The 26160-nt window shown below is 43.5% G+C and overlaps 1 protein-coding gene across 1 annotated transcript in view; it reads right to left on the reverse strand.

Annotated features, from left to right (window-relative positions):
- Positions 1-26160, reverse strand: part of ARSB (arylsulfatase B) — a 181025-nt gene that overhangs the window by 89237 nt on the left and 65628 nt on the right. Inside the window, exon 5 of the mRNA XM_070796873.1 lies at positions 102-345. Coding sequence (XP_070652974.1) covers positions 102-345 — 244 coding nt within the window. The remainder of the gene's footprint in view (positions 1-101; positions 346-26160) is intronic.

A 26160-nucleotide genomic window follows, 5' to 3' on the forward strand; every position in this document is an offset into this window, starting at 1 on the left:
AAGCTATACTATCATTTTCATATAAAAGCAATCCTTCTCAGCCAGTCAAGATGCTCCTAGAGCTTCTGATCTCAGAGGTAAAAGAGGAAGATGGGCGGTACCTGATGGTGTTCCACACATCGAAGCCATCCAGAGGCTTGGTGCCATTTGTGCTGCCCCCCGCCAGCTTCACCAAGGTGGGCAGCCAGTCAGAAATGTGGATGAGCTCCCGGGTCTTCACGCCCTTCCGCTTCAGCAAGGGGCTGGCCACAAAGCCCACGCCTCGCACGCCTCCCTCCCACAGGCTCCACTTTCTTCCTCGGAGGGGCCAGTTATTGCCCCCTGCCAAAGTCTGTCCGCCGTTATCTGAAACACAATCAGGTCATGGCATGAGGACAAGCTTAATCACTAGACATGTTTAAGAGAAGACTTGGATGTGTCCTGTTATTAAATGGTGCTTCAGAGCTAAAAAGGGAAATTCCTGTTTCCCTTCTTCTGTACCAACTACCCTCTTCCCACCCAACACCACCCTCTGTCTGACAGACATAACCACGGGGCAGCACGGGACACATCTGACGGGAGACCATGGAATTCTCCCTGGAGAAAGCCACTGAAGAACAAGGAAGGCCTGTGAAGGGCACTGCTTGGGCTCTGCTGAGCACTGACTAAGATTCAAATGCACGCGTGCAAGTTTGTGTAACACAGGAGAATGAACCCAGGTAGGCAGAAAAGGAAAGTCAGAGTGTAGTTGCTCATTCGTGTTCAACTCTTTGCGATCCCATGGGTTGTAGCCACCAGGCTCCTCTGTCCATGGAATTCTAAAGGCAAGAATACTGGAATGCCCTCCCTCCTCCAGGGGATCTTCCCGATCCAGGGATTGAACCAGGTCTCCCACATTGCAGACAGAATCTTTACTGTCTGAGCACCATGGAAGCCCTCCGGATACACAAAAAGACACCTCTGAGTAAGTTTCACTTAGAAACCTAAAGCTCCTAGTGAGTGGGGAGAGTGAACCTTTTTATTTTCTTCCTGGAAAATTTTTCTAACATTTAAACTGGTCATGGAATTAACATTTGACTCCCTGGTGATTTGAACTCTTGCTTAAGTGTGAAAGTTGAAAACTTTGCCAGTGGGCTAAATATCTCGGCACATAGAAAAGTTGGGTGGAAAAAATAATTGCGAGAAAAATTCTTCCCTTCTTGACAAGATGGCAGGACAAAGCTGCATTGTGAGATGTGTGCCAGGGAAGAGAAGGTTTCTCTTCCAAGACAACTGAGGGAATAGAGGACACTGGGGGAGCCGGAGAAATTGCAAGGGTGACCTCAATATCTGACCAGCTGGGTGGGGCTCAGAGACAGAAACTAGTTGGGCTGTAGAAAATAAACATCATACTTCTATACACTGAGGTTGTAGAATCATATTATCTCCCAAAGTACCCACACGCTTAGGTGATTTTAGAGACATTTTAAACAACACTTATTCACATGTAAAAGTGAAGTGAAGTGAAAGCTGCTCAGTTGTGTCTCACTTTGCGGTCCCATGGATGGTAGTCCGCCAGGCTTCTCTGTCCACGGAATTCTCCAAGACAGAATACTGAAGAGGGTTGCCATACCCTCCTCCAGGGGATCTTCCAACCCAGGGATCAAACCTGGGTCTCCCACATTGCAGACAGATTCTTTAACCATGTGAGCCACTGGGGAAGACCATATATTCAGTCGTGTCCAGCTCGGCAACCCATTGGACTGTAGCCTGCCAGGCTCTTCTGTCCGTGGGATTTTGTTTGTTTGTTTGTTTTTTGTTTTGTTTTGTTTTGTTTTTTTGTGGGATTTTTCAGACACGAATCCTGGAGTGGCTTGCCATTTCCTTCTCCAAGATTTCTTTATCTATTTGTTCTATAGAGCAGCTCTGTCATACTGCGCCCCCCCCACCCCCCCCCACCCCCCGCCCATGGTTCATTTGGACAATAGTGGCTTTTAAGAATTATAATTATACCTCAATTAACCGTTTTCCTAAAAGCCACTATTGTCCAAATGAACCATAGGGGGGCAGTATGACAGAGCTGCTCTATAGAACAAATAGATAAAGAAATCTTGGAGAAGGAAATGGCAAGCCACTCCAGGATTCGTGTCTGAAAAATCCCACGGACAGAAGAGCCTGGCAGGCTACAGTCCAATGGGTTGCTGAGCTGGACACGACTGAGTGACTAAGCATGCACGCATAAAGAAATCTAACACAGAAATCAAGCTCTATCAAAGCCAAAGGATTCTCATGGAAGGAAAGAGAATCAGCCTTTGTTAAGCACCCACTCTGCATGAGGCACTGCTTTAATTTCACATTATCACAGAATCTGGAGTCTGATAGACCTGGAATTGAAGCCACTCACTAGCTGTGTGACCCAGGGCAATACACTGCCAAAGTTTCCTCATCTTTAATGTAGAGACAATCATTTCTACCTCATTCATATATTATGGTAGGAATTAAGTCACATCATTTATGACACTTGTCTGGCTAGGGACCTGGCACAACCTCAGTGCTCAGTAAATGGGAGCTAATATTTATGTTAGAAATTACATATATTTTCCAGCATCAGGGTCTTACATTAGAAAAGACCCTGATGCCGGGAAAGATTGAAGGCAGGAGGAGAAGGGGATGACAGAGGACGAGATGGTTGGATGGCATCACCTACTCAATGGACAGGCTCTGGGAGATGGTGAAGGACAGGGAAGCCTGGCGTGCTGCAATCCATGGGGTCGCAAAGAGTGGGACACCACTGAGGGACCGAACAACAATATTTATAACAATACAGATAGTCTAGGATTATAACTCTTTTGCCATGAAACAGAGTGGGGGGCGGAGGGGGAGAGAGAGAGATTTGAAAAAGCCCAACAGCCATTAACTGGCAAAGTTAGGATTCAAAGTCTGTGACTCCCAGGCACTTCCTGCCCCCAGAGCACCCTGCTCCTGATGTCCCTGGAGTGGAGCGGGTTTTTTAGGGACATTAAGTTTCACTTCCATGAGAAAAACGTAATAAACACAGTCCGTCTCAACCACGCGCACAGTTCCCATGACACAGCAGCAGGGCTGCTTCACGGTGATGGTAACTCCCCCTGGGGTGTCTCTGTTGCTGGTGGGCAGGAAATTCAAGGCTCTACTGTCAGGGGGCCTTTTGACCAAGCCCCTGACACAAAAGGTCTTTGCTTCTTCTTGGGCCTCAGGCAGGGAGAGGGAAGAGTCTTGAGCCATATTAGGTGAAGGGAGCGGTTCTTTAACACTGGGTGGTGACAGTCAATCTCATCATTTGCCGTCAGACTTCCAAGAACCTCTTCTGAAACCTCACATCTCTTCTTGACAAGACAAATGGTCATCCAAGCCACTTTGTTACACACACATTCTATTTCACATGAGCCTCTGACTGTGTGGATCATAGGAAACTGGGAAATTCTTAAAGAGATGGGAATACCAAACCACCTGACCTGACTCCTGAAAAATACGTATGCAGGTCAAGAAGCAACAGCTAGAACTGGACATGCAACAACAGACTGGTTCCAAATCGGGAAAGGAGTACATCAAGGCTGTATATTGTCACCCTGCCTATTTAACTTATATGCAGAGTACATTATGGGAAATGCTGGGCTGGGTGAAGCACAAGCTGGAATCAAGATTGCCGGGGGAAATATCAAAACCTCAGATATGCAGATGACACCACCCTTATGGCAGAAAATGAAGAGGAACTAGAGAGCCTCTTGATGAAAGTGAAAGAGGAGAGTGAAAAGGCTGACTTAAAGCTCAACATTCAAAAAACTAAGATCATGGCATCTGGTCCCATCACTTCATGCCAAATAGATGGGGAAACAATGGAAACAGTGACAGACTTTATTTGTGGGGGCTCCAAAATCACTGCAGATGGTGACTGCAGACATGAAATTAAAAGACGCTTACTCCTTGGAAGAAAAGCTATGACCAACCTAGATAGCATATTCAAAAGCAGAGACATTACTTTGTCAACAAAGGCCCATCTAGCCAAGGCTATGGTTTTTCCAGTGGTCATGTATGGATGTGAGAGTTGGACTGTGAAGAAAGCTGAGCATCAAAGAATTGATGCTTTTGAACTGTGTTGTTGTTGAAGACTCTTGCGAGTCCCTTGGACTTCAAGGAGATCCAACCAGTCCATCCTGAAGGAAGTCAGTCCTGAATATTCATTGGAAGGACTGATGCTGGAGCTGAAACTCCAATACTTTGGTCATGTGATGTGAAGAACTGACTCATTGGAAAAGATCCTGATGCTGGGAAAGATTGAAGGTGGGAGGAGAAGGGGACGACAGAGGATGAGAAGGTTGAATGGCATCACTGACTCAATTGACATGACTTGAGCAAGCTCTGGGAGTTGGTGATGGACAGGGAATCCTGGTGTACTGCAGTTCATGGGGTCACAAAGTCAGACATGACTGAGTGACTGAACTGATCTGAGACCCTACATGTTCAAAACAAGGGGCACCATCTTTAGATAAAGGGAATTCCCCCATGCTCCTTATTCTTCACTGAGTACTAGTCACCAATAACTATGCATCAGAACTTAAAAGAAGGTGCTATTCATGAGATACAAAAATACACTGGGAAAATGTATATAGTCTACCTGTGAAGTCAAGAATGTCGAAGACAGCACTCATTTCCCTCTGCTCTCTGCATCGCTATAAATCAAGGGTCCCCAGCATCTCGGATCTAGTGCCTAATGATCTGAGGTGGAGCTGATGCAGTAATAATAGAAATGAAGTGCACAATAAATATAATGTCTCTAAATCATCCCCAAATCATCCCCTGGACTTGGTTTGTGGAAAAACTGTCTTCCACAAAACCAATCCCTGGTGCCAGAAAGGTTGGAGGCCGCTGCATGATACTGGGTCAGTGCTTGTAGGAGACGCCTGTTGTATCCATTTTCGATAGATACACTCCTTTGAAATATTAGGTAATGTCTCTTTCAATTCCACCTATTTGTTAGAGCTCAATGCAAAAATGCTGGGTGATGACGATGACAGAAATAAGAGTAGAGGTGATGGGGATAAGGTGGGCTGGGTCTGGAATCTGATTTTAGGAGCAGTCTTGAGGTATGACTCAGGAAGGAAAATACTCTGGGCTGTAAAGAGAATTTGGCCTCCGCTGCTACTGTAGGAGCTGGAAGGTGTTTCCACGTCTTATTTGGGAGGCGTGGATGCAGTGAGTGTGGCTGTTTTTGCCGTTAGCTTCTGTGATGTTTTTCCCATTAGCAATGATGAGTGAGCCTATTATCTGCTATCAACGTGGCTTCCGCCATCATTTTTCTGAGAGCACTCCAGGGAGAAAGCGCTGTTAATCGACACACCTGCAACTCATTCTCTTGGCCTCCCCAGTCACGAAGCCAACTGCAGCATCCACAGCATGAAGAGGACCATTCAGCTTTGTGAGGGACCTGGCCAGGAGGCGTTGGCCGGTAGTTGCCACTTCTCAGCAAAAAATTCAGACTTAGGCCTTTGAGAAATAGGGTACTGTCCATCAGTTCTAGTATAGTCTCACAAGTATTTCAAAGAGTTAGACATAAAAGGGATCAAACTAACAAGAATAAAGTCAGCTCACTTGAAAGAAGGTAGAGAAGGGGGTTTCCAATATTGTTAAGTCTGACATAAATTAAAATTCAAAAGGACATTAATGGAAGCACTACCATTTCAAACACGATTCTTTTCATTTTCTCTCCTCATTTTCTTTTGGGCAACAGTTAATCTTTGTTCTTGTTAAGAATTAATTTTCAAGAGAGATTTTTCTTGTTTCCTTTCCCAACTGACTTAGGAAAAACTTCCAAATCAAAATAAGATGACTCCAACTAGCATAGGAAGCTATGAAACATTTTTTTTTTTCAGGGAAAACGTTTTTTCAACAATGTTTTTGGCAGAGGAAAAACCTAATTATAAAATCTTTGCCGTCTAGCAAAGAAATGTCAAAATAAAACAAATGTTGTCATCTACAGATGGTAAATCTCACTTTATTATTCATTATTGAACAAAAATAGCTGTCAAAAAGTCATGGAAAAATGTTGGTTAGCCAAAGATCTGAGCAAATGCATTAAGCATATGACAATGAAGCCTCATTCGCATTCAGCTGATAAAAATTAAGATGGAACCATGACAGCAACGTCGGTGTTGAGGACTCCTCCCCACGCAGTGCAGTGCTGCAGCATGGCTGTAGAAGGAAGGCTGCTCTGAACCGTCAGCGTATATTTCCATCTTGCTGCTCCCTGGGACCTTTCAACCTCGGCTAACCCAAGGCAGCCCCTCACTCTGACTTGGGGATCCTGGATCGAAATGCAAGGAGGGCTCCAACAGCCTTGCACCAGGGCCTGGACTTCCCTCTGAACAGGGCCGCCCACTGGCCTGCGACTTATGAGCAGACAACAGGATTTCCAAAGTCTAGAAGCCTCTTTGTCCCATAAAAGGACCTGTACTCATGGTTGATTCTTTTAGACTGCAAATTGGAGAGTTAATCTATGTTTAACCACGGATCCCCAACCTCTGGGACCTAATGCCTGACGATCTGAGATGGAGCTGATATAATAATAGAAATAAAGTGCACGATAAATGTAACACATTTGAATCATCTGAAACCATTCCCCTACCCACTCCTCGGGTCCATGAAAAAACTGCCTTCCAGGAAACCAGTCCCCAGTGCTGAAAAGTTTGGAGACTGTGGATCTAAAGGACTGGGTAAATTCAATCTTCTCCTGGTAAAAGCTTCTGGAGAACATATCTACCCAGATACTCAATTTGCCATCTGATGCTCTTCTCTTTCCCTCCTGCCCTACATCCAACACATTCATTTCTGCCCAGGTGACCTTGAAAATGGACTCCAATCCACCTCCCCCTTCTCCAGCCCCATTGCCTTGGGTTTGGCACTGCTCTCACCTGGACTCTTGGGATAACATATGGAATATTTCATGTTATCATCAGAGGCATGACAATGCCCCAAACCAATCAGGCCACGTGTGTGTTTCAAGATCTCTAACTGCTTCTCAATCGGCAAAAACCTTAAGCTTCTGTCCAACACCTAGAATCCCTCACACGTGGCTCCACTCTACTTCTGGGCCATCGGCTCCTGCCCATCTCCACAAAGCGTGCCCGTGTTTCAGCCACAGGCAACCTGCTTCCTGTTGTTGGAATTGAGCATGCTGACTTTGTGTGGGTTCCTGTGGGTTCCTTTGCCTAAAATGCCCTCCCTGTCTTTCCTGCCTGACTTCAATGTCGCCTTGCTGCTTTTTGCCTTACTCCCCCAGACAGTCTTTGTCTCTCCACTGTTCTCCTGCATGTTCGTTATACTTTTCTATCACACTTATCTCTGTGTGGTGTTTATTCATCATTCATGGTTTATCCTCTGAGAGAACTCTGGCTCTCCAGGACAAGAACAACGTCTCATTCTTGTTTGCATTCCCAGGACCTCGCACAGGGCCTGCCAGAGAGGAGGGCTGGAGAATTTGAGGACGGGGAGAGGGGACAAATAAGTGAATGGAAGAAAGGCCATCAAAAATGGAGACTGAAGACACTAAAAATTCACTCTTATTACCATAGTTTTCTGAGCCTTCATCCAGTCGCCCCATGACCTTGACTTTTAGGAAGCTGTTCTGCACACAGAGGCCGCTTATTTTACAGGATATTGGCAAGAGGCGCTCCTGGAACCCCATGAGGATTTAAACACAGCCAACCCACAAATACCGGAATTGTTTGTCCAGTCTGGCACCCGATCACTTACACTGAAATCAAAGGGGGTTGTTGGACAGCATTGGAGGAAGCACGGTCCTGGCCTGGAGAAGGGCCCTCACTCACCCCCTTGAACAATTCTTTTTGGATTTCATGGCCCAGGGACCACTCCAGCTTTGGGGAAATGGAAGTAAATAACACAGACAAGGTCCTTTTACATGGAATGGGTAGAAAAAGAGAGATCTCAACATTGGAAGTAAGCAGTGGGTGGCTGGGCATGGTGGAGGAGCTGGAAGCAGAATGACAGGGCACAGCCAACCACCATCTGCGAGAGGGCCCAGACATGAGGAGCATGAGGCTCGAGGGCCTGGTTCAATTACACGCTAGATGGGACGTGTCCTGCATCGAGCTTCTTAATTAAAGACTAAGCGAACCGTGCTTTTAAGAACACTCTGTTGCCAGAACATAAGGAAAACTTGAGCTGAACAATAACTATATACAAACACAAAGATGTCTAGCTGTTTTATGACTAATATTATTTCTCCCTATCATTTCTATGGCCACATTTCTAATTTTGCAGAAGTGTACTCAAGGGATAGAGTTAAGTGTTGTGACTTTGGGCAAATTACTCTGTTTCTGAGCCTAACTTCCCCCATTTGAAAAGTGAAGATAACCACAATACCGACTTTAACACAGAGCCTGGCACAGAAGCAGTGCTTGATACATGTTAGCTATTTTCACTGATGGGGACCATCAAAGTATGCAGAGCAGCACAGGCTCCTAGCTGGGTGTTTATTAAACAGATGCTAGAGTTAGCATCAAAACCAGCTTTTGTAGGAAGAAAGTATTCCAAGCATAGACCCTCCCAGGGAGCATTCTCTTCTCTGTATGTCATTCCTTAAGAGTCATAAAAACACAATGAGTTGTGAGGGGTTTTGTCATTATGACTCCTTTCAGTTTCCATGAATTTAAAAAGAGCATGCATGCTCAGTCGTGTCTGATTTTTTGTGATCCCATGGACTGGAGTCCACTAGGCTCTTCTGTCCATGAGATTTCCCAGGCAAGAACACTGGAGTGGGTTGCCATTTCCTCCACCAGGGGATCTTCCCAACCCAGGGATCAAACCCACGTCTGAGTCTCCTGCATTGGGAAGCAGATTCTTTACCACTGCACCACCTAGAAAGCCCTAAAGAAAGCATATCAATTATCAAAGAAAGAGGTACAGTGGTCATACAGGTACAAATTTAAGGTACCAATTTAATTTGAATAACAGTTCAATTAAATTTCAGAAAAGGAATCTTTATTCAGATGCTCATCTGAATATTTGTAGGAGTTTCAAATGGTTGGCAGCATTCAGAGTAGATCCATGCTCTGACCCCCAATTCCTAGCCAGACATAATCAGACTTTACATCCTGATTAAAAGAATCAGCAAAGGAGAGTGTTCCTGCCAAGCTAGCATTAGGGGGACTCTGGCGGAATGGAATTGGCAGCCAGACCCCAAATAGCTGAGACAGCCACCAAAAGAGCTGAAGATAAAGGAAGATGGATGCAAGGAAAGGGCAAAATCAGGAATGAATGGGGTTAAAAAGAAAAAAAAAATTACACGCAGTTGTAGTCAAAGATTTCCTCATTTTTACAGGGCTAATATCATTGCTTAATAATCCCAAATCGAATTCATATTTGGCTTTGGAAGGCAGTATATGAAAGAGCTGGACACGACTTAGTGACTAACCCATCAATATCATTGCTTATAACGTTGAGACACCAGTGGGATTTTATCTTCTCCTTTAAAACTTAAGGATGAAAAGTCTCAAAAATCTGTTGAAAGATTGAAAACATTTGGTCTCAAAAGTTAAACTGGAACTGGGAACTGAAAAACAGTGTCCTAATTTATTGCATATTATTAGGCAAATAACTAAACTTTTCCCCGAAATTTAAATCATAGGTAGTCACAGATCTTGGAGATCCTTAAATGAAAGTTGTAAGTACAAGATGTTATGAGTCACTCTCACTTAGAAGGCAGGGCTAACACTAGCTTTGATCTTCACATTCTGGATCCCCTAACAAGTAGCACAGAAGCCCCATGTTTGGAATATTTAGGGCCAAGAAAAGTACTAAATGTTTATTCAGTCCTTTCTTACAGCTAAAGCTCTCCTTGTTTTTCCTGCAGTTTGATCTTGAAAGAAAGATTGATTTTTTTTTTATACTAATAAAGTTATGAATTTCAGGGCAAACTAAAATGTTTTGGCACCTTGACGGAGTTTCATAGTTTACTCACAATTATTTGACTCCCCTATCAGACTTGAAATCCCTTTAGGTAGCCAGATAATTTTTTTTTTTTTTTTTTACTAGTTTGTTTATCTGTCACTAATGTCAATCAAGAAGTGATAGATGAAAAAATATCAAAGAAGCACTTCAGAGTCCGGCAAATTTAAAGATAGCAAGAGAGAAGTGAAAATATCATCAAGAGGTAGAAAAAAGTAAAACTGTGGTTGCAAAATAACAAGTGTAATAACTACTTGTACGTGAGACATATGGAATTAAGGCCCACGATGTTTTAGAGAGAATGAAACAAGAGATAGCTCACATATTCTATCTGGGTAAGCATCAACTAATTTCTCTTTACATTTCCAAATATACAACACAAGTTAAGTATTCTTAATTTAACCCTGAAGCAGAAACAAACTAATTTTTTTGGTTCTCTACTTCAAAAGTAGTAAGATTTGCTTTTAGGGTTACTCGGAAAAACCAATAAGCTTTGTGCACAGGCAGTTTTGTTTTCCCAGAGCTCTACTCTGAAGTTTACTAACTGCTAAGGGATCTCACTGACACATGATTTTCTAATTATAGCGGGAGAGACCAAAAAAAAAAAGACAGTCATGAGAACTCCTGCAATGCAGGAGACACAGGAGATGTGGGTTCGATCCCTGCATCAGGAAGACTTCCTGGAGGAGGAAACGGCAACCCAGTCCAGTGTTCTTGCCTGGGAAATCCCATGGACAGAAAAGCCTGGCAGGTCACTAAGTCAGACATGACTGAGCACGGCCACGGACCAACATCAATCATCCTCTCTGAAGAAGAGCAGAGAGTAAATCCTAAGATTTCTCATCTCAGGAAAAAAATAGATTTCTTTTTAAAAATGTTGTACCTAGGTGATGATGGATGTTCACTAAATCTATTGTGCTAATCATTTAATGATGTATATAAGTCAAATCATTATGCCATACACCTTATACAATGCTGTATGTCAATTACATCTTAATAAAACATAAGATGGAGAAAAAAGAACAGAAGAGTGAAACATTTAATGGCAGAAACAAAAAAATCCTTCAATGTACCTAAATATTAAGAAGTTTGTTTAAAGAATTTCAAATGATGAACATATTTAAGACAGGTACAAGAACAAGATTCCTTTCAGATCTTCAGATGACACCTGATCGAAAGGCAGAGTGAGACACACTCAGAGTTCCTGGACTCCGGGTCCTCCTGACCATGTGAGGCGGGCAGCACCCTTTTTGACTGGGATGTACACAGTGAGAATGAGAAGAAATCCTGGTGACACTGGCCATCTCAAGCAGGTGAAGACAGGGCTAGCTCTTGGGAGTGAAGGAAGCTGGAGGAGAAGAGAATGTGTGGGGGGGGGCAGCCTGGGTCTCTGTGCTCAATGAGAGGCAAGTGGTAAAGTGGAAGTGTTTTAGCAGGAGACAAAAGGATGTTGAGAGAGAGTTCCGGCACCTGGGAAATGCAACATCTCCTAGGATTAAAAAAAAAAAAAAAAAGACCAAACAAATCCAAATAAATGTCCCTGAGTGACCACCATAGGCACCACCAAGTTCCTGCAATCAGATCCTAACTCAGGGCCCATTTAATCTCAGCCACATTTCTAATAACATGTATGATGGCTGGCTTCCTAATTTCCCAGCAGGCTAGAATCTGCAAATTAGGATGGTCCAGGCTGTTGGAGATGGTCTCTGCAGGGAGAGTTGACAGCCTAAGAATGAGGGAAGGGAAAGAAAAAATATGAATTTTAAAAGAAAAAAAATATGATTTTTAGTTTTAAAACTAAAAACTATTTCCCTGTTTCACAAGGTTAAGTGATCCACATGGATGTATTTTAGGGACACTACTGAAAGAAGCATCACACAGTAACTAAAAACATTAAAATGATAACCTTACATCACTGAGACAGTCAGAGGCCTGTGAGATAGTTAAGGACAGTTTAGACCTAGAAAAATGTTTATAGCCCTTATTAATGTCACTGATCCCATCTATAGCAATATAAGGGGACCACCTCCACAGGTCATCTCTAGGTCACAACGGCAGGCACACACAGACTTCTACAATCCTGGCAAAGAGTTAAGCCTGAAGTCGGAAGAGAGAAAATGACACCAGGCCAGAGTGCTTCCCAAGCCTTACGGCCCTACTGGAAAAGTGTTTTGAGACAGTCTATCAGGTTTTTCTCATTCCTAGTAATTCCAGTTGTCCTGTGACTTCCTTCCACCGAGGAAGTGAGCAGGGCATTCGGTGAATGGCCTCAGGGAAGGAGTCAGCAGACGGATGGGCTGCTAGGTTTAACTTCCATGATCACTCAGAGCCAGTAAGGGGAGGAGAGGGGAATGAAAGCAGAGCCAGAGGATGTGCTGTGGCGTTAGGAAGGTGCTCTGGGCTCCCGGCCTGCATCACAGGGTAGAGAGAATGGGAGATGTGGGCATCGGAGAGCAAGCGGAAACAGCCTGTATTTCCTGCCCCAGGGGAGCCTGGCGGCATGGGACAGGAAAGCAAGGTTCCCTGCATTTCCCCGTGCCCAGTGAGGTGTCCCAGGTGGCAATGGCTGGGGGCCTTGGAGGCCCTCAGATCACAGTGTGGCAGAGACTGCAGCCCCGCTGATGTGCACCTTCCTTTGCTCCTGAGAAGAGCACATATGCAGCAAGAGAGCCCGAGTCTGCAGGCAAGCAGGCTGCAGCATGATCTAGATGGAGGACACACAAAGACCAGAGAGGGATCTGGAGGTTTCTGCAGACAGTGAGCAGGATGGTGGCTGTGGACCACAAGCTCCCCTCAGCTGCAATATTTTGGTTCCTGGTGGGGAGGCAGACATGAGACAGAGACACCTCGGATTAACTGAGTTGATCTGAATGGACTGAAAACAGGATGCCTCTAAGCAGAGCTGGGACTCTGACAGGACTAAGCCTAGTTATTTGGTGAGGGTTGCAGGTGGTGGGGGGGAGCAAGTTACACTTTGCACGTCTACCTTTGTGGATTGACACCTGTGATTACCATGCACATACATGAGCACTGTGGCTGGACGCCCTGTGCTGGATGGGTAGAATAGTTGTGTTAAATTACTTTGCAGGTGAGACAGAACATGAATATGTTTTCACTGTTGTGGTTGTTTTGTTTTTATTGTGGATACGATAATATATGACCTGCCTGTGGGCTCATTCACAGACTTTACGTTTTTACCTGATAACAACTATAATAACTGGGAAAGTTCTGAAATAGGGCAGGGGAAGTTTCTACATCATGGTTCTCAAGTCTTTCAAGCCTAACACCCCCTTTTTATAACAAATATTTTGTCATGCTCCTTTGACTGCCCTATAGTGGAATTCATACCTATTATATTTTCCAAAATAACTCTAAATGTAACATAAGGGGAAAAAGGCAACTGATAATAAAATAGCATGTATTTCATATGAAAACATGAGACATAGAATACATAGCAAAGTGGTTAGATAATTACATGGACTATATATGAACACACTTGGACTTAAAGGAGGCCATTCTACACTAGAAGCACAGAAGAATAAAAAAGGGAAGGAATGAACACGAAAATAAAAATTAAAATAGCTCTTCCAGAAAACAGAAGCCTAAACTTCCTAACTCATTCTTTGGGGCCAACATTACTCTGATTCCATAGCCAAAGACATTACAAAAAAAAAAAGAAAACTACAATGAACAGACATGGAAAAATCCTCAATAAAATTTTAGTAAATCAAATCCAGCTATATATAAAAATGTTAATACATGATTGTATTCGGTTTCTATGGCTTCAATAACAAAGTACTACAAATTTACCCACTTAAACAACACAAATGTATTCAGAGAATCAATTCCTAGGCAGGTTGATAAGAAGTCAGGGGTCCCCAAGGAGAGAGGGGTCTGGAATTCTGAAGGAGGAAGAAAGGACAAGCATTTTTTTCCCTCTACATTCCTTAGGATTATATAACAATAATGTACCCTGCTTGAGGACAGTCTCTGGAAAAACCCTTCTGGCTAATCCTGTAATCTTAAAATGTAAATTATGGGAGTGGGTCTAGTAAGGTCTTTCGGAGAAGGCACTGGCGACCCACTCCAGTACTCTTGCCTGGAAAATTCCACGGATGGAGGAGCCTGGTAGGCTGCAGTCCATGGGGTCGCTAGGAGTCGGATACTACTGAGCGACTTCACTTTCACTTTTCACTTTCATGCATTGGAGAAGGAAATGGCAACCCACTCCAGTGTTCTTGCCTGGAGAATCCCAGGGACAGGGGAGCCTGGTGGGCTGCCGTCTCTGGGGTCACACAGAGTCGGACACGACTGAAGCGACTTAGAGGCAGTAGCAGCTAGTAAGGTCTTTACAACCTCCAGACATACTTTTGATTCATTGTAATAACTAATTGAAAGAATATAACTCCATTGCTAACACTAGTGAGGGGGCACTGTCCATCCCCCTTCTGAATCTATGTCAGAAGCTTTCTCTATCTCCTTTATATTTTAGTAAAACTCTTATTACACAAAAGCTCTGAGCTATCAAGCCTCGTCCCTGGCCCCGGATTGAATTCTCCTCTGGAGGCCAAGGATCCCGGCCTCTTTCGTGGTTTAGCAACAACCTTTCAGTATCATCTTATAGTTCTACAGTTTAGAGGTCTGAAACAACAATCACTGGGCTAAATCAAGGTGTTGCGATGGCTTCATTCCCTTTCTGAGACAACAGAGGATGATCGCTTCTTGGCCATTTCTGGTTTGTAGAGGTGCCAGACTTCCTCGGCTCAAGGCTTTCTTCCTCTAAAGTCAGCAATGGCGGGTTGAGTCTTCCTCATTTGGTAATGCTTTGACCTCCTCTTTGTCTCTCTCTTCCACGTTTAAAGACTCTTGTGATTCCATTTGGCCCAATCAGGTAATATTCCCGACTTAAGGTCAGCTGATTGGCAACCTTAATTCAGTCTGCAATCTTAGTTCCCCTTTGCCATACAACATAAGATATTCACAGGCTCAAGGCTTTAGGATGTGAACATCTCTGGGGGAAGAGAAGGGAATATTACCCTGCCTACCACAATCATGATGAGCAAATGAGGCTTATCCTAGGATGGCAACCAAGTTTCAAATAAAAGAACAATATTGGGAAAACTACACTAACCAACTTCCAAGACCTCCTATAAAGCTACAGTAATCAAGACAGCTTGGTATACTAGAATTGTTGTCTTTGTTCAGTCACCCAGTCATGTCCGACTTTTTGCGACCCCATGGACTCCAACACACCAGGTCTCCCTGTCCCTCACCATCTCCCGGAGTTTGCCCAAATTCATGTTTAAGGCATTGGTGATGCCATCCAGCTATCTCATCTCTGACACCCTCTTCTCCTTCTGCCCTCAATCTTTCTCAACATCAGGGTCTTTTCTAATGCGTCATCTGTTTGCATCAGATGATCGAAATACTGGAGTTTCAGCATCAGCATCAGTCCTTCTAGTGAATGTTCAGGATTGATCTCCCTTAAGATTGACTGGCTTGATCTCCTTGTTGTCCAAAGGACTCTCAGGAGTCTTCTCTAGCACCACAGTTCAAAGGCATCAATTCTTTGGCATTCTGCCTTCTTTATGGTCCAGCTCTCACAATTGTACAGGACCCCTGGGAAGGCCATAGCCTTGACCATATGGACCTTTGTCGGCAGAGTAATGTCCCTGCTTTTCAACACACTGTCTAGGTGTGTCATCGCTTTCCTGCCAAGAAACAATCGTCTTCTGATTTCATGGCCGCAGTCACCATCCACAGTGATTTTGGAGCCCAAGAAGAGGAAATCTGTCACTACTTCCACCTTTTCCCTTCTATTTGCCATGCAGCAATGGGGCTGGATGCCATTATCTTAGTTTTTTTAATATTTAGTCTTAAGCTGGCTCTTTCACTCTCCTCCTTCACCTTCATCAAGAGGCTCTTTAGTTCCTCTTTGCTTTCTGTCATTAGAGTGGTATCATCCACATATATGAGATTGTTGATGTTTCTCCTGCCTATCTTGATACTAGAATAGGAAGCCTAAGAAAAGAACCATGCTTAATTATTATTTGATATATAGCGAAGGTGCCAAATAAGTCAGTTGAGGAAAAAGTCTTTGCAATAAATGATTCTAGAGTAGTTGAATATCTATGGGGGGGAAAAGGACCTTGATCAATTCCTGCTTCACAACATTTGGGAAAATTAATTAAAGATGGCTCATATTTCAACTCAATGGTAAAAAAAAAAATTAAAATATGAGCAAAGGATTTGAACAGATATTTCTCCAAAGAAGATACATAAATGAGCAATAAGCACATGAAAAAATGTCCAGGGGGATGCAAATGAAAACCACAAGAGATACCACTTCACATTTAATAAAACGGCTATAATAAAAAAGACAATGAGGAGTGCTGGTGAGGATATGGAGGAGCGAGGCCCCTCATACACTGCTGGCAGGAATGTAAAGTGGCACAGCTGCTTTGGAAAGAGCTCAGCAGTCTCTCAAGAAGTTAAACATAAAGGTACCACATAACCCAGAAATCCCACTCCTAGGTGTGTATTCAAAAGAAATGAAAACATATATCCACACAAAAGCTTGTGTATAAATGCTCATAGCAGCATTATTCATAATAGCCAAAAAAAGTAGAAAGACTCAATCTCCATGAGTTGATGAAGGGATAAGATATATTTTCAGCAATATACAGGGAAAAAAAGGAATATTAATCAACGAAAAGAATGAACTTCTGACACATTCTACAATATTGGTGAATCTTGAAAACATTATGCTAATGAAAGAGGCCAGATAAAACAGGTCATATATTGTATTTTTCCATTTATATAAAATGTCCAGAATAGGCAAATCTATAGAGACAGAAAATAGATTAGTGCCTTCCAAAGGCTAGGAAGAAGGGAAAATGGTAATGGATATAGGATTTTTTTTTGTAGAGAAGATAAAAAAATAAACTATGATGTTGACTGTACAACTCTGTGAATATACTAAAAACCACTGAATTAATGGTAATGTGAGTTATATCTTAACAAAACAAAGCTGTATGAGAAATAAAAGATGGATCCAAAACCTAAATGTATATGCTAAAACCATACAACTTTTATAGAAAAATATAAGAGAATATCTCTGTGACTTGGAGGTCGGCAAAGGTTCTTAAAATCAACAGGTTTTATAATACATTTGTGTATTAAAATTGATAAGATCCATAATGGCGTAAGACAAGGCAAGGTGATGATAGAACTTCAAAGGCAGAATAAGCAGTGGGTGAAAGTATGGCTCTGGTCAGCAGGGGGATCTCACTGCAATTAAGCATCCATCCTGCATTTTTTGCCCTTTGGATGAGAGGTGGACTAAGGGGAAAATCCTACGTTCAGGAAAACCCTTCCTATTGTCACAACTATGTCTACAATCTGTTTCATGGAAATGGTCCAAGCCTGCCCACACCAGGTGTATTCAGAGTACAGGCAAGGTACATCACTTCGCCAACAAAGGTCCATATAGTCAAAGCTATGACTTTTCCAATGGTCATTATGAATGTGAGAGTTGGACCATAATGAAAGCTAAGCACTGAAGAATTGATGCTTTTGAACTGTGGTGCTGGAGAAGACTCTTGAGAGTCCCTTGGACTGCAAGGAGATCAAACTAGTCAATCCTAAAGGAAATCAACCTTAAATACTCCTTGGAAGGACTGATGCTGAAGCTCCAATACTTTGGCCACCTGATACGAAGAACTGACTCTTTGGAAAAGACTCCAATAATGGGAAAAATCGAGGGCAGGAGGACAAGGGGGCAACAGAGGATGAGATGGTTGGATGGCATCACCGTCCACGGTATCACAATGGGCATGAGTTTGAGTAAACTCTGGGAGGTAGTGAAGGACAGGGAAGCCAGGCTGCAAAGAGTCGGACACGACTGAGTGACTGAACAACAACTACACAGGCAAGGCTATACGTCAGTTCACCAAATGTGATTCTTCTGGACAGGGAATTCTCAACACCACCCTAGTTATCAAAACCCAGAGCTTCTAGGACATGGCAGATGCTTTGTTATTACTTTCGCCAAGCCACCAAATTGACCTTGCTTCTTTTAAAATTAGTAGATCTCTCCTGGATTCAACATTTGCCTCTTACAGACACCAGCTTTTTCTACCTCAGTTTTTTCATCATGGCCTTTGTGGTAGGTTGACGCTATAAAACATATGCCTGGCATGTGAGACACAAAATTCTTTTTTGGAAAACTTTTTGTATGGACCTGAAGAGACTGTTTCATTGTTTAATCCATTTTTGACTTCCTGCAAGATTAAATGTGGAATCAAGTGGAAAATGACTTCAAAACAGATAAGAGATTACATGAATCTTTCCATACTCCATGTAGTCATAAAGATATATTAACCCTATCAGATATGAAATACCATGCTAGTGATTTATTTTTTATTTTCTGATTTGTGTATGGTAAAATTCACTTATTTGGTGTGTAGTGCTATTCATTTTGACAAGTGAAGTCATATATGCAGCACCACAATTAAATGTGAAAATTAATAAAGGGAAGACTCACTAAAATGGAGTTGGAATCAGAAGGGGAAGTTCTCACACAGTACCACTTCCGGTCAATTACAGGAAGAACTGTCAATTACAGACCACAATAGAATAATCACCAGCAGGAAAGAACCATCAAAGACAGACCTTAAGAGGAAAAGATGTACACTGTATCTCTTACAAGAAATCAATGATTGCAACAACTCAGCCAATGAAAGACCACAAACATCTTAAACTCTCCCTTTTCTCCAGCAGACTTTCATTCAAAACAACCCTTCCCAACTTCTTTGTCTTTATAAAATAATGTTCCTCTCCTTTGTTGGATGTGTCTATTCTTTTGCTATAGCTTGCTTGTCTTGAATTTGCAGTTCTTTGCTATTCTGGAGTAACTCATTTTTTGCTGGTAAAAGAACTTTTAAGGTCAACACAGATACAGAAAACTCCATCAACCCAGAATCCCTCCCTAGTGCTGTCTCTCCAGAGTCAAACCCTCCACCCCACTCTTAATCCCTGACAACCACTGACTGCTTCTCCATCTTCAAAGCTCTGCTTTTCTAGAATGTCATATAGGAAGAATCATACAGTGTGTAACCTTTTGTAACTTTTTGCAGCTACCCGGGAGATAGTAAAGGATGGGGAACCCTGTTGGGCTGTAGTCCATGGGGTTGCAGAGAGTCTGACACAACTCAGGGACTGAACACAGATAACGTAACCTTTTGAGTCTGGCTTCTTGCAGAAGTACAATGCATTCAAGACTCATGCATGTTAGTGCATGTATAATGGTTCATTATATTGCTAAGTAATAGTCAACTGTACCGATGTCCTATAATTTTGTGTATCTCTTTACTAGTTGAAGGACATTTGAGTTTTTTCCAGTTTCTAGCAATTAACAATAAAGCTGCTATTAATATGTGGGTATAGGTTTTTGTATAAACATGTTTTCATTTCTCTTGGGTAAATTCCCACAATTAGAATTTGTGCTTTCAAGATATTTTTTCATCTTTGGTTTTCAGCAATTTGATTACAAGGTGGATGAGGTTTTCTTCACGTTAACTCGATTTTATTGAGCTTCTTGAACCTATACATGTATCTCTCACCAAAATTGTGAACTTCTCAGACTTTATCCCTTCAAATTTTTTTTTTTCCTGCACCAATATTTTCCCTTTGTTTCTGGGACTCTAATGACATACATGTTAAGCCTTTTGATAGTATTCCATAGGTCCTTCAGCTCAGCTCAAGTCTTCTTTTCCCTGTCTTTCACACTGAGTAATGTCTGTTGATCTATACTGAAGTTCACTGACTCTTTGCTCTGTCATCTTCATTCTGCTGCTGGGCCCATAGCGTGAATGTTTCATTTTCGGTACTATCCTTTTCGGGCTTCCCTTGTGGCTCAGCTGGTAAAGAACCCACCTGCAATGAGGGAGACCTGACTTCAATCCCTGGGTTGGGAAGATCCCCTAGAGAAGGGAAAGGCTACCTACTCCAGTATTCTGGCCTGGAGAATTCCATGGACTGTATGGCCATACGGTCGCAGAGTCGGACACGACTGAGCAACTTTCATTTTCACTTTTTGCTGTACTTTTCAGTTCTAAAATTTTAATTTGGTTCTTCTTTTCCCTTTCTACTTCACTCAAGAATTTCTATTTTCTCATTCAAGAGTATTCAACTTTATTTCATGGAGAATGCTTATAACCAACCTAGTTAGACTTAGAGTACAAGGTTCTTCTTGTCTACAGGCAGTGGTCCTAATGTCGGCTTAGTTTTTGAAAGTCATTGCTATGATGTTTGGGTTTGCCCAGTGTGTGCCGAGCCCAGGGGTTAGTCTAGGGTTCAGCACTGGTTTATACTGCAGATGAGTTCTGGAGTCTTTGCTTTGCTTCTTTGGGTCTGTGTGACATATGAGCAGCCTGGAGCTGGGACTTAAGTCAGTTCACTCACAGAGTCAGGGGATCCTCTTTCCCAGCTCTTTCTTCTCTGAGATCCCCCTATACTTTCCAGCCCCCTGAGTTCCCTTTTCCTGGCTCTGCTGGACAGAAAGACAGGCTTTTCTCAGATTTTAGCCCCACAGAAACACAACTGAGGTTGTCTTTGGGAGCAAAGCAGCAAAATAAACAGAGAGAGAGAGTAATAGGAACCTCCCACTATCCTTGGATAAAAGGGGCCCCTTTCTCCCTGGTCCTCTGGTCAGAAAGAATCTTCTTTTGGGATTTTAGGAGCCCAAACCCCCACCACCAAAGCCAAGCAGATCTTCAAGTGGGGCTACCTTGAGGCAGGGTCAGGAGAGAAAAGAGAAAAAAATAAAAGGAAACAAATGAAATGGAAATTCTCCTATGTTTGCCATCAAAAGCATTCCCCAAAGCTCTGGTTAGAAATAAGGGGGTTTCACCTGGAAATTTCGCTGCCAACACCTGCTACATAGTTCCACAATTCCATCAGCCCTTGGGTCAAAGCCCAGAGACACAGGAGTGAAAACAAAGCCCACAAAACTCACTTTGGGGGTGGGTGATGCTTTGCCTCAGCCCAGTTACCAGCTGCCTGCTGTTGCTTCCTTTTCAGGTGGCCCAGGCGGTTGTCTTCTGTACCGTCCAGAGATTTTAGCTGTGGTCCATGACACAGACAGGCTTTTTGTGGCTGCGCCATGCTGCCCAGCGCCAGAAGGGTGCGTACATGACTTTAATGAGGACAGGCCCATGGGACCTGTGATGTCTGATTTTGGGTTTTTTGGTGTTTGTTATTGTTTTGCTGTTGTTTTTAGTTTGGCCTGAATTAATGTGGAAGCAAAATGAACAAGACCTCATGTCAGTTAAGAATAAAAAGAAACCTATTATTTGCAAGGCCTTAATTCAGCATCCCTCAGCGCCCATGACTGCGGGTTAGCATTGTGAGAAAAGACGATAGAGGGTTCAATACATGGTCCTCACGCTCGAGGGACACTGTTCATGGGAAGCCCGGCCCAGGTGAAAGACACAAGACTGTCCACTATTTGCATTAAAAAGGATACAGAGAAAAGAGATGAAAGCCTGGGAATCAGAGAGGGTGACATGGAGGCTACTCAACCCCTGGCCAGGCCTTGATGAAGAAAAGCCATATTCCACCCGAGAGACGGGGGCTTGACAGAGTAATTATTCTTTCAAAGTTGGCTTTGTGCCTTTTTATTACACACTGAGTGTATTTGCCCAGAGGAAAACTAAGAGGTGGTTTCTCAGGGCATTTTATTACTCCTGACCCTGTACTTCCCTCAACTCGGTAAAAAGCATTTCCAGGACTTTGGTTCAGAGTGAAGACTGGAGGCTGCAGTGAGTCATGGGATCTTTCCTGGGGAGTCTTGAATTACCACAGACACAATTCTCAATAATGGTTGTAACTCAGCTGGTTGCTGGCATTGTTCGTGTGCTTCAGCTGAGTTAAAACACTCGGAAGTTTATTCTTCATATTTGATTTGGGTTTATTCCTACAATCGCAAAGGCAGTATCTTCATTCTAGGACAGCATCTATTACACTTGAAAACGTTTTTTTTTGTTAAGTGTTCAGAAAGGCTTTGCACGGAGAGCCCCTGTGAGCAGACAGCCGCAGAGGAGGAGAGGCCGTGGGTAGAGTAGGCGCACAGGTGGCCAAGTCCATTGTGAGTTTTCACTCGCAGCTGTGTGGAAAATACCTATGCTGGTGACTCAACATCTCTGGATTTCCAGCTTAAAATTACAGCGCGGAAGAGCACACTTTGAACTGCTAAGCATATAGGGAGGCTGGTGGACTTCAGCCAGAGTTGAGCCCATCAGCCTCCAGGCATCGCAATACAGATGGACAATTTAAAAAAGAATAAAAGGAATTCCCGTCACCCTCAGGGCACCAAGCATGGTACAGGGATCGCTGGCCCTGCAACCAGACCTGTGGTTGACAGCGGTACTGTATCTATTGCCAGTAATAGAAATCTGGCTTCCTGTCTGTGTGACTTAACCCTGGGGTCTTGGTTTTCTTTTCTGGACTGAGCTGTGCTCAGATCCAAAGTGATTCCCTGGCCAGCCTGCAGGGATCGCTCGTCAATGGCGGGACCCGTGATGGCATCACATTTGGGGCTTTTCACGGCTCGGTCTGCAAACGCTACCATTTGTAAAGGACCTTGCCTGTGTCCCTCTGTCCCCATCCCCCCACTTCCACCCTCCTCCTGGCTGGCTGCCGGGACTGTATTTTGTCGCTTATCTAACACAAAATAAACAGAACAATCTGGAGCTAATTTAAGTGGTTTACCATATCAGGATACAGCTGGGAAAGATTTTAAGAAAAAGGCCCAACAGGAACAATAGTGCTGTGAAGTTGAGCGGCGGCAGAGAGCACAGGAAGGCGGCTTCAGACAGCCTGGCAGACGGCTGTCAGCCACTCCAATAACAAGCCTCGGAGCCAATGAAAACGGGCAGGGTCTGTCCAGGCCGCTCAGCCGGAACCCTCACAAGGAGAACGGGATTCGAGGGCGTTCTGAGCTAATGCTCAGGTGTCAGGGCCACCAGCCTCCCGGGAGCCCGCGGGCTGGGCTCCCAGGCAGCGGGGAGTCAAGAGGAACTGCAGATGAGGGACAACGCTTCACTGCTGCACGACACTGGCCAAGACTTCTTTTCTTTTTGACGTGTGTGCATACACACTGGCTTTATCCGGACTTAGGAATCTAGCGAGGCCCCGCGGAGGAACATATGTTTTTGACATTGGCTTCTACTACTCTGCAGGCTGCTTGTCTTTTTATTTTAACTCTTTGGGGGCCTCTGGCTAGACCTTGAATTTCCTGGTGCAGTTTGACAGAGGAGAGAGGGCTTGAGGGAGTTAAAGCTATGTGCTGCCCTTGAAAGAATTTGCAAAAGCTTTCTATCTTAAAACAAACAAACAAAAAAACCTCACTTGGATCAAGCTTTTGACAAAAAGGCCACCAGTTAGGTGAACAGCATGGTCCCGAAGGCAGCGACATTTGGTGCCAAGAATACTGGACTGGAAGACTCCTAAGGCTGGCAGTCAGCAGGCTTCTGGGTCCAAGATTCCGCACTGAGGACCAGACGCCCTTCTCCTCTTATTCTTCTTCTAATACACGATATTAGCTTCTGCTTACACCTTCTTCCAGAGAGCATTCAACTTAGTAAAAATATTCCTCTGACAAGAACAACCTTTGGGTAAAATGGGAGGCAGTTTCATTTATTTGAGGGTAACTAAAAAAAAAAAAAAAATCATCCTTGTCTATGTTCTAAAGGAAGAAGAATGCCATTTAGAAGATTCAGTTAAAAAAAAAAAAAAAATACGACTTCCCTAGTGGTCCAAGGGTTGGGGGTTCTCCTGTCAATGCAAGGGACATGGGTTCGATCCCTGGTCCAGGAACATTCCACATGCCATGGGGCAACTAAATTTGTGTGCCACAACTACCGAGCCCATGCGCTGCAACTACTGAAGCCTGAATGTCGAGAGCCCAAGCTCCCCAGCAGGAGAAGCCACCACAATGAGAAGCCGGTTCACTGCAACCAGAGTTCAGTTCAGCTCAGTTCAGTCGCTCAGTCGTGTCCGACTCTTTGTGACCCCATGAATTGCAGCATGCCAGGCTTCCCTGTCCATCACCATCTCCTGGAGTTCACTCAGACTCATGTCCATCCAGTCAGTGATGTCATCCAGCCACCTCATCCTCTGTTGTCCCCTTCTCCTCCTGCCCCCAATCCCTCCCAGCATCAGAGTCTTTTCCAATGAGTCACCTCTTCACATGAAGTGGCCAAAGTACTGGACTTTCAGCTTTAGCATCATTCCTTCCAAAGAACACCCAGGGCTGATCTCCTTTAGAATGGACTGGTTGGATTTCCTTGCAGTCCAAGGGACTCTCAAGAGTCTTCTCCAACACCACAGTTCAAAAGCATCCATTCCTTGGCGCTCAGCTTTCTTTACTGTCCAACTCTCACATCCATACATAACTACTGGAAAAACCATGGCCTTGACTAGATGGACCTTTGTTGGCAAAGTAATGTCTCTGCTTTTGAATATACTGTCTAGGTTGGTCATAACTTTCCTTCCAAGGTGTAAGCGTCTTTTAATTTCATGGCTGCAGTCACCATCTGCAGTGATTTTGGAGCCCCAAAAAATAAAGTCTGACACTGTTTCCACTGTTTCCCCATCTATTTGCCATGAAGTGATGGGACCAGGTGCCATGATCTTCGTTTTCTGAATGTTGACTTTTAAGCCAACTTTTTCACTCTCCTCTTTCACTTTCATCAAGAGGCTTTTTAGTTCTCTTCACTTTCTTCCATAAGGGTGGTGTCATCTGCATATCTGAGGTTATTGATATTTCTCCCAGCAATCTTGATTCCAGCTTCTTCCAGCCCAGCGTTTCTCATGATGTACTCTGCATAGAAGTTAAATAAACAGGGTGAGAATATACAGCCTTGACGTACTCCTTTTCCTATTTGGAACCAGTCTGTTGTTCCATGTCCAATTCTAACTGTTGCTTCCTGACGTGCATATAGGTTTCTCAAGAGGCAGGTCAGGTGGTCTGGTATTCCCATCTCTCAGAATTTTCCACAGTTTATTGTGATCCACACAGTCAAAGGCTTTGGCATAGTCAGTAAAGCAGAAATAGATGTTTTTCTGGAACTCTCTTGCTTTTTCCATGATCCAGCGGATGTTGGCAATTTGATCTCTGGTTCCTCTGCCTTTTCTAAAACCAGCTTGAACATCTGGAAGTTCACGGTTCACATATTGCTGAAGCCTGGCTTGGAGAATTTTGAGCATTACTTTACTAGCGTGTAGGATGAGTGCAATTGTGTGGTAGTTTGAGCATTCTTTGGCATTGCCTTTCTTTGGGATTGGAATGAAAACTGACCTTTTCCAGTCCTGTGGCCACTGATGAGTTTTCCAAATTTGCTGGCATATTCAGTGCAGCGCTTTCACAGCATCATCTTTCAGGATTTGAAATAGCTCAACTGGAATTCCATCACCTCCACTAACTTTGTTCATGGGGATGCTTTCTAAGGCCCACTTGACTTCACATTCCAGGATGTCTGGCTCTAGTGGTGTGATCACACCATCGTGATTATCTTGGTCATGAAGATCTTTTTTGGACAGTTCTTCTGTGTATTCTTGCCATCTCTTCTTAATATCTTCTGCTTCTGTTAGGTCCATACCATTTCTGTCCTTTATCGAGCCCATCTTTGCATGAAATGTTCCTTTGGTATCTCTCACTTTCTTGAAGAGATCTCTAGTCTTTCCCATTCTGTTGTTTTCCTCTATTTCTTTGCATTGATCACCAAGGAAGGCTTTCTTATCTCTTCTTGCTATTCTCTGGAACTCTGCATTCAGATGCTTATATATTTCCTTTTCTCCTTTGCTTTTTGCTTCTCTTCTTTTCACAGCTATTTGTAAGCCCTCCCCAGACAGCCATTTTGCTTTTTTGCATTTCTTTTCCATGGGGATGGTCTTGATCCCTGTCTCCTGTACAATGTCACGAACCTCAGTCCATAGTTCATTAGGCACTCTATCTATCAGATCTAGGCCCTTAAATCTATTTCTTACTTCCACTGTATAATCATAAGGGATTTGATTTAGGTCATACCTGAATGGTCTAGTGGTTTTCCCTCCTTTCTTCAATTTCAGTCTGAATTTGGCAGTAAGGAGTTGATGATCTGAGCCACAGTCAGCTCCCGGTCTTGTTTTTGCTGACTG

Source organism: Bos indicus, chromosome 10 (assembly GCF_029378745.1).
Source record: "Bos indicus isolate NIAB-ARS_2022 breed Sahiwal x Tharparkar chromosome 10, NIAB-ARS_B.indTharparkar_mat_pri_1.0, whole genome shotgun sequence".
In the NCBI taxonomy this organism is placed as follows: domain Eukaryota; kingdom Metazoa; phylum Chordata; class Mammalia; order Artiodactyla; family Bovidae; genus Bos; species Bos indicus.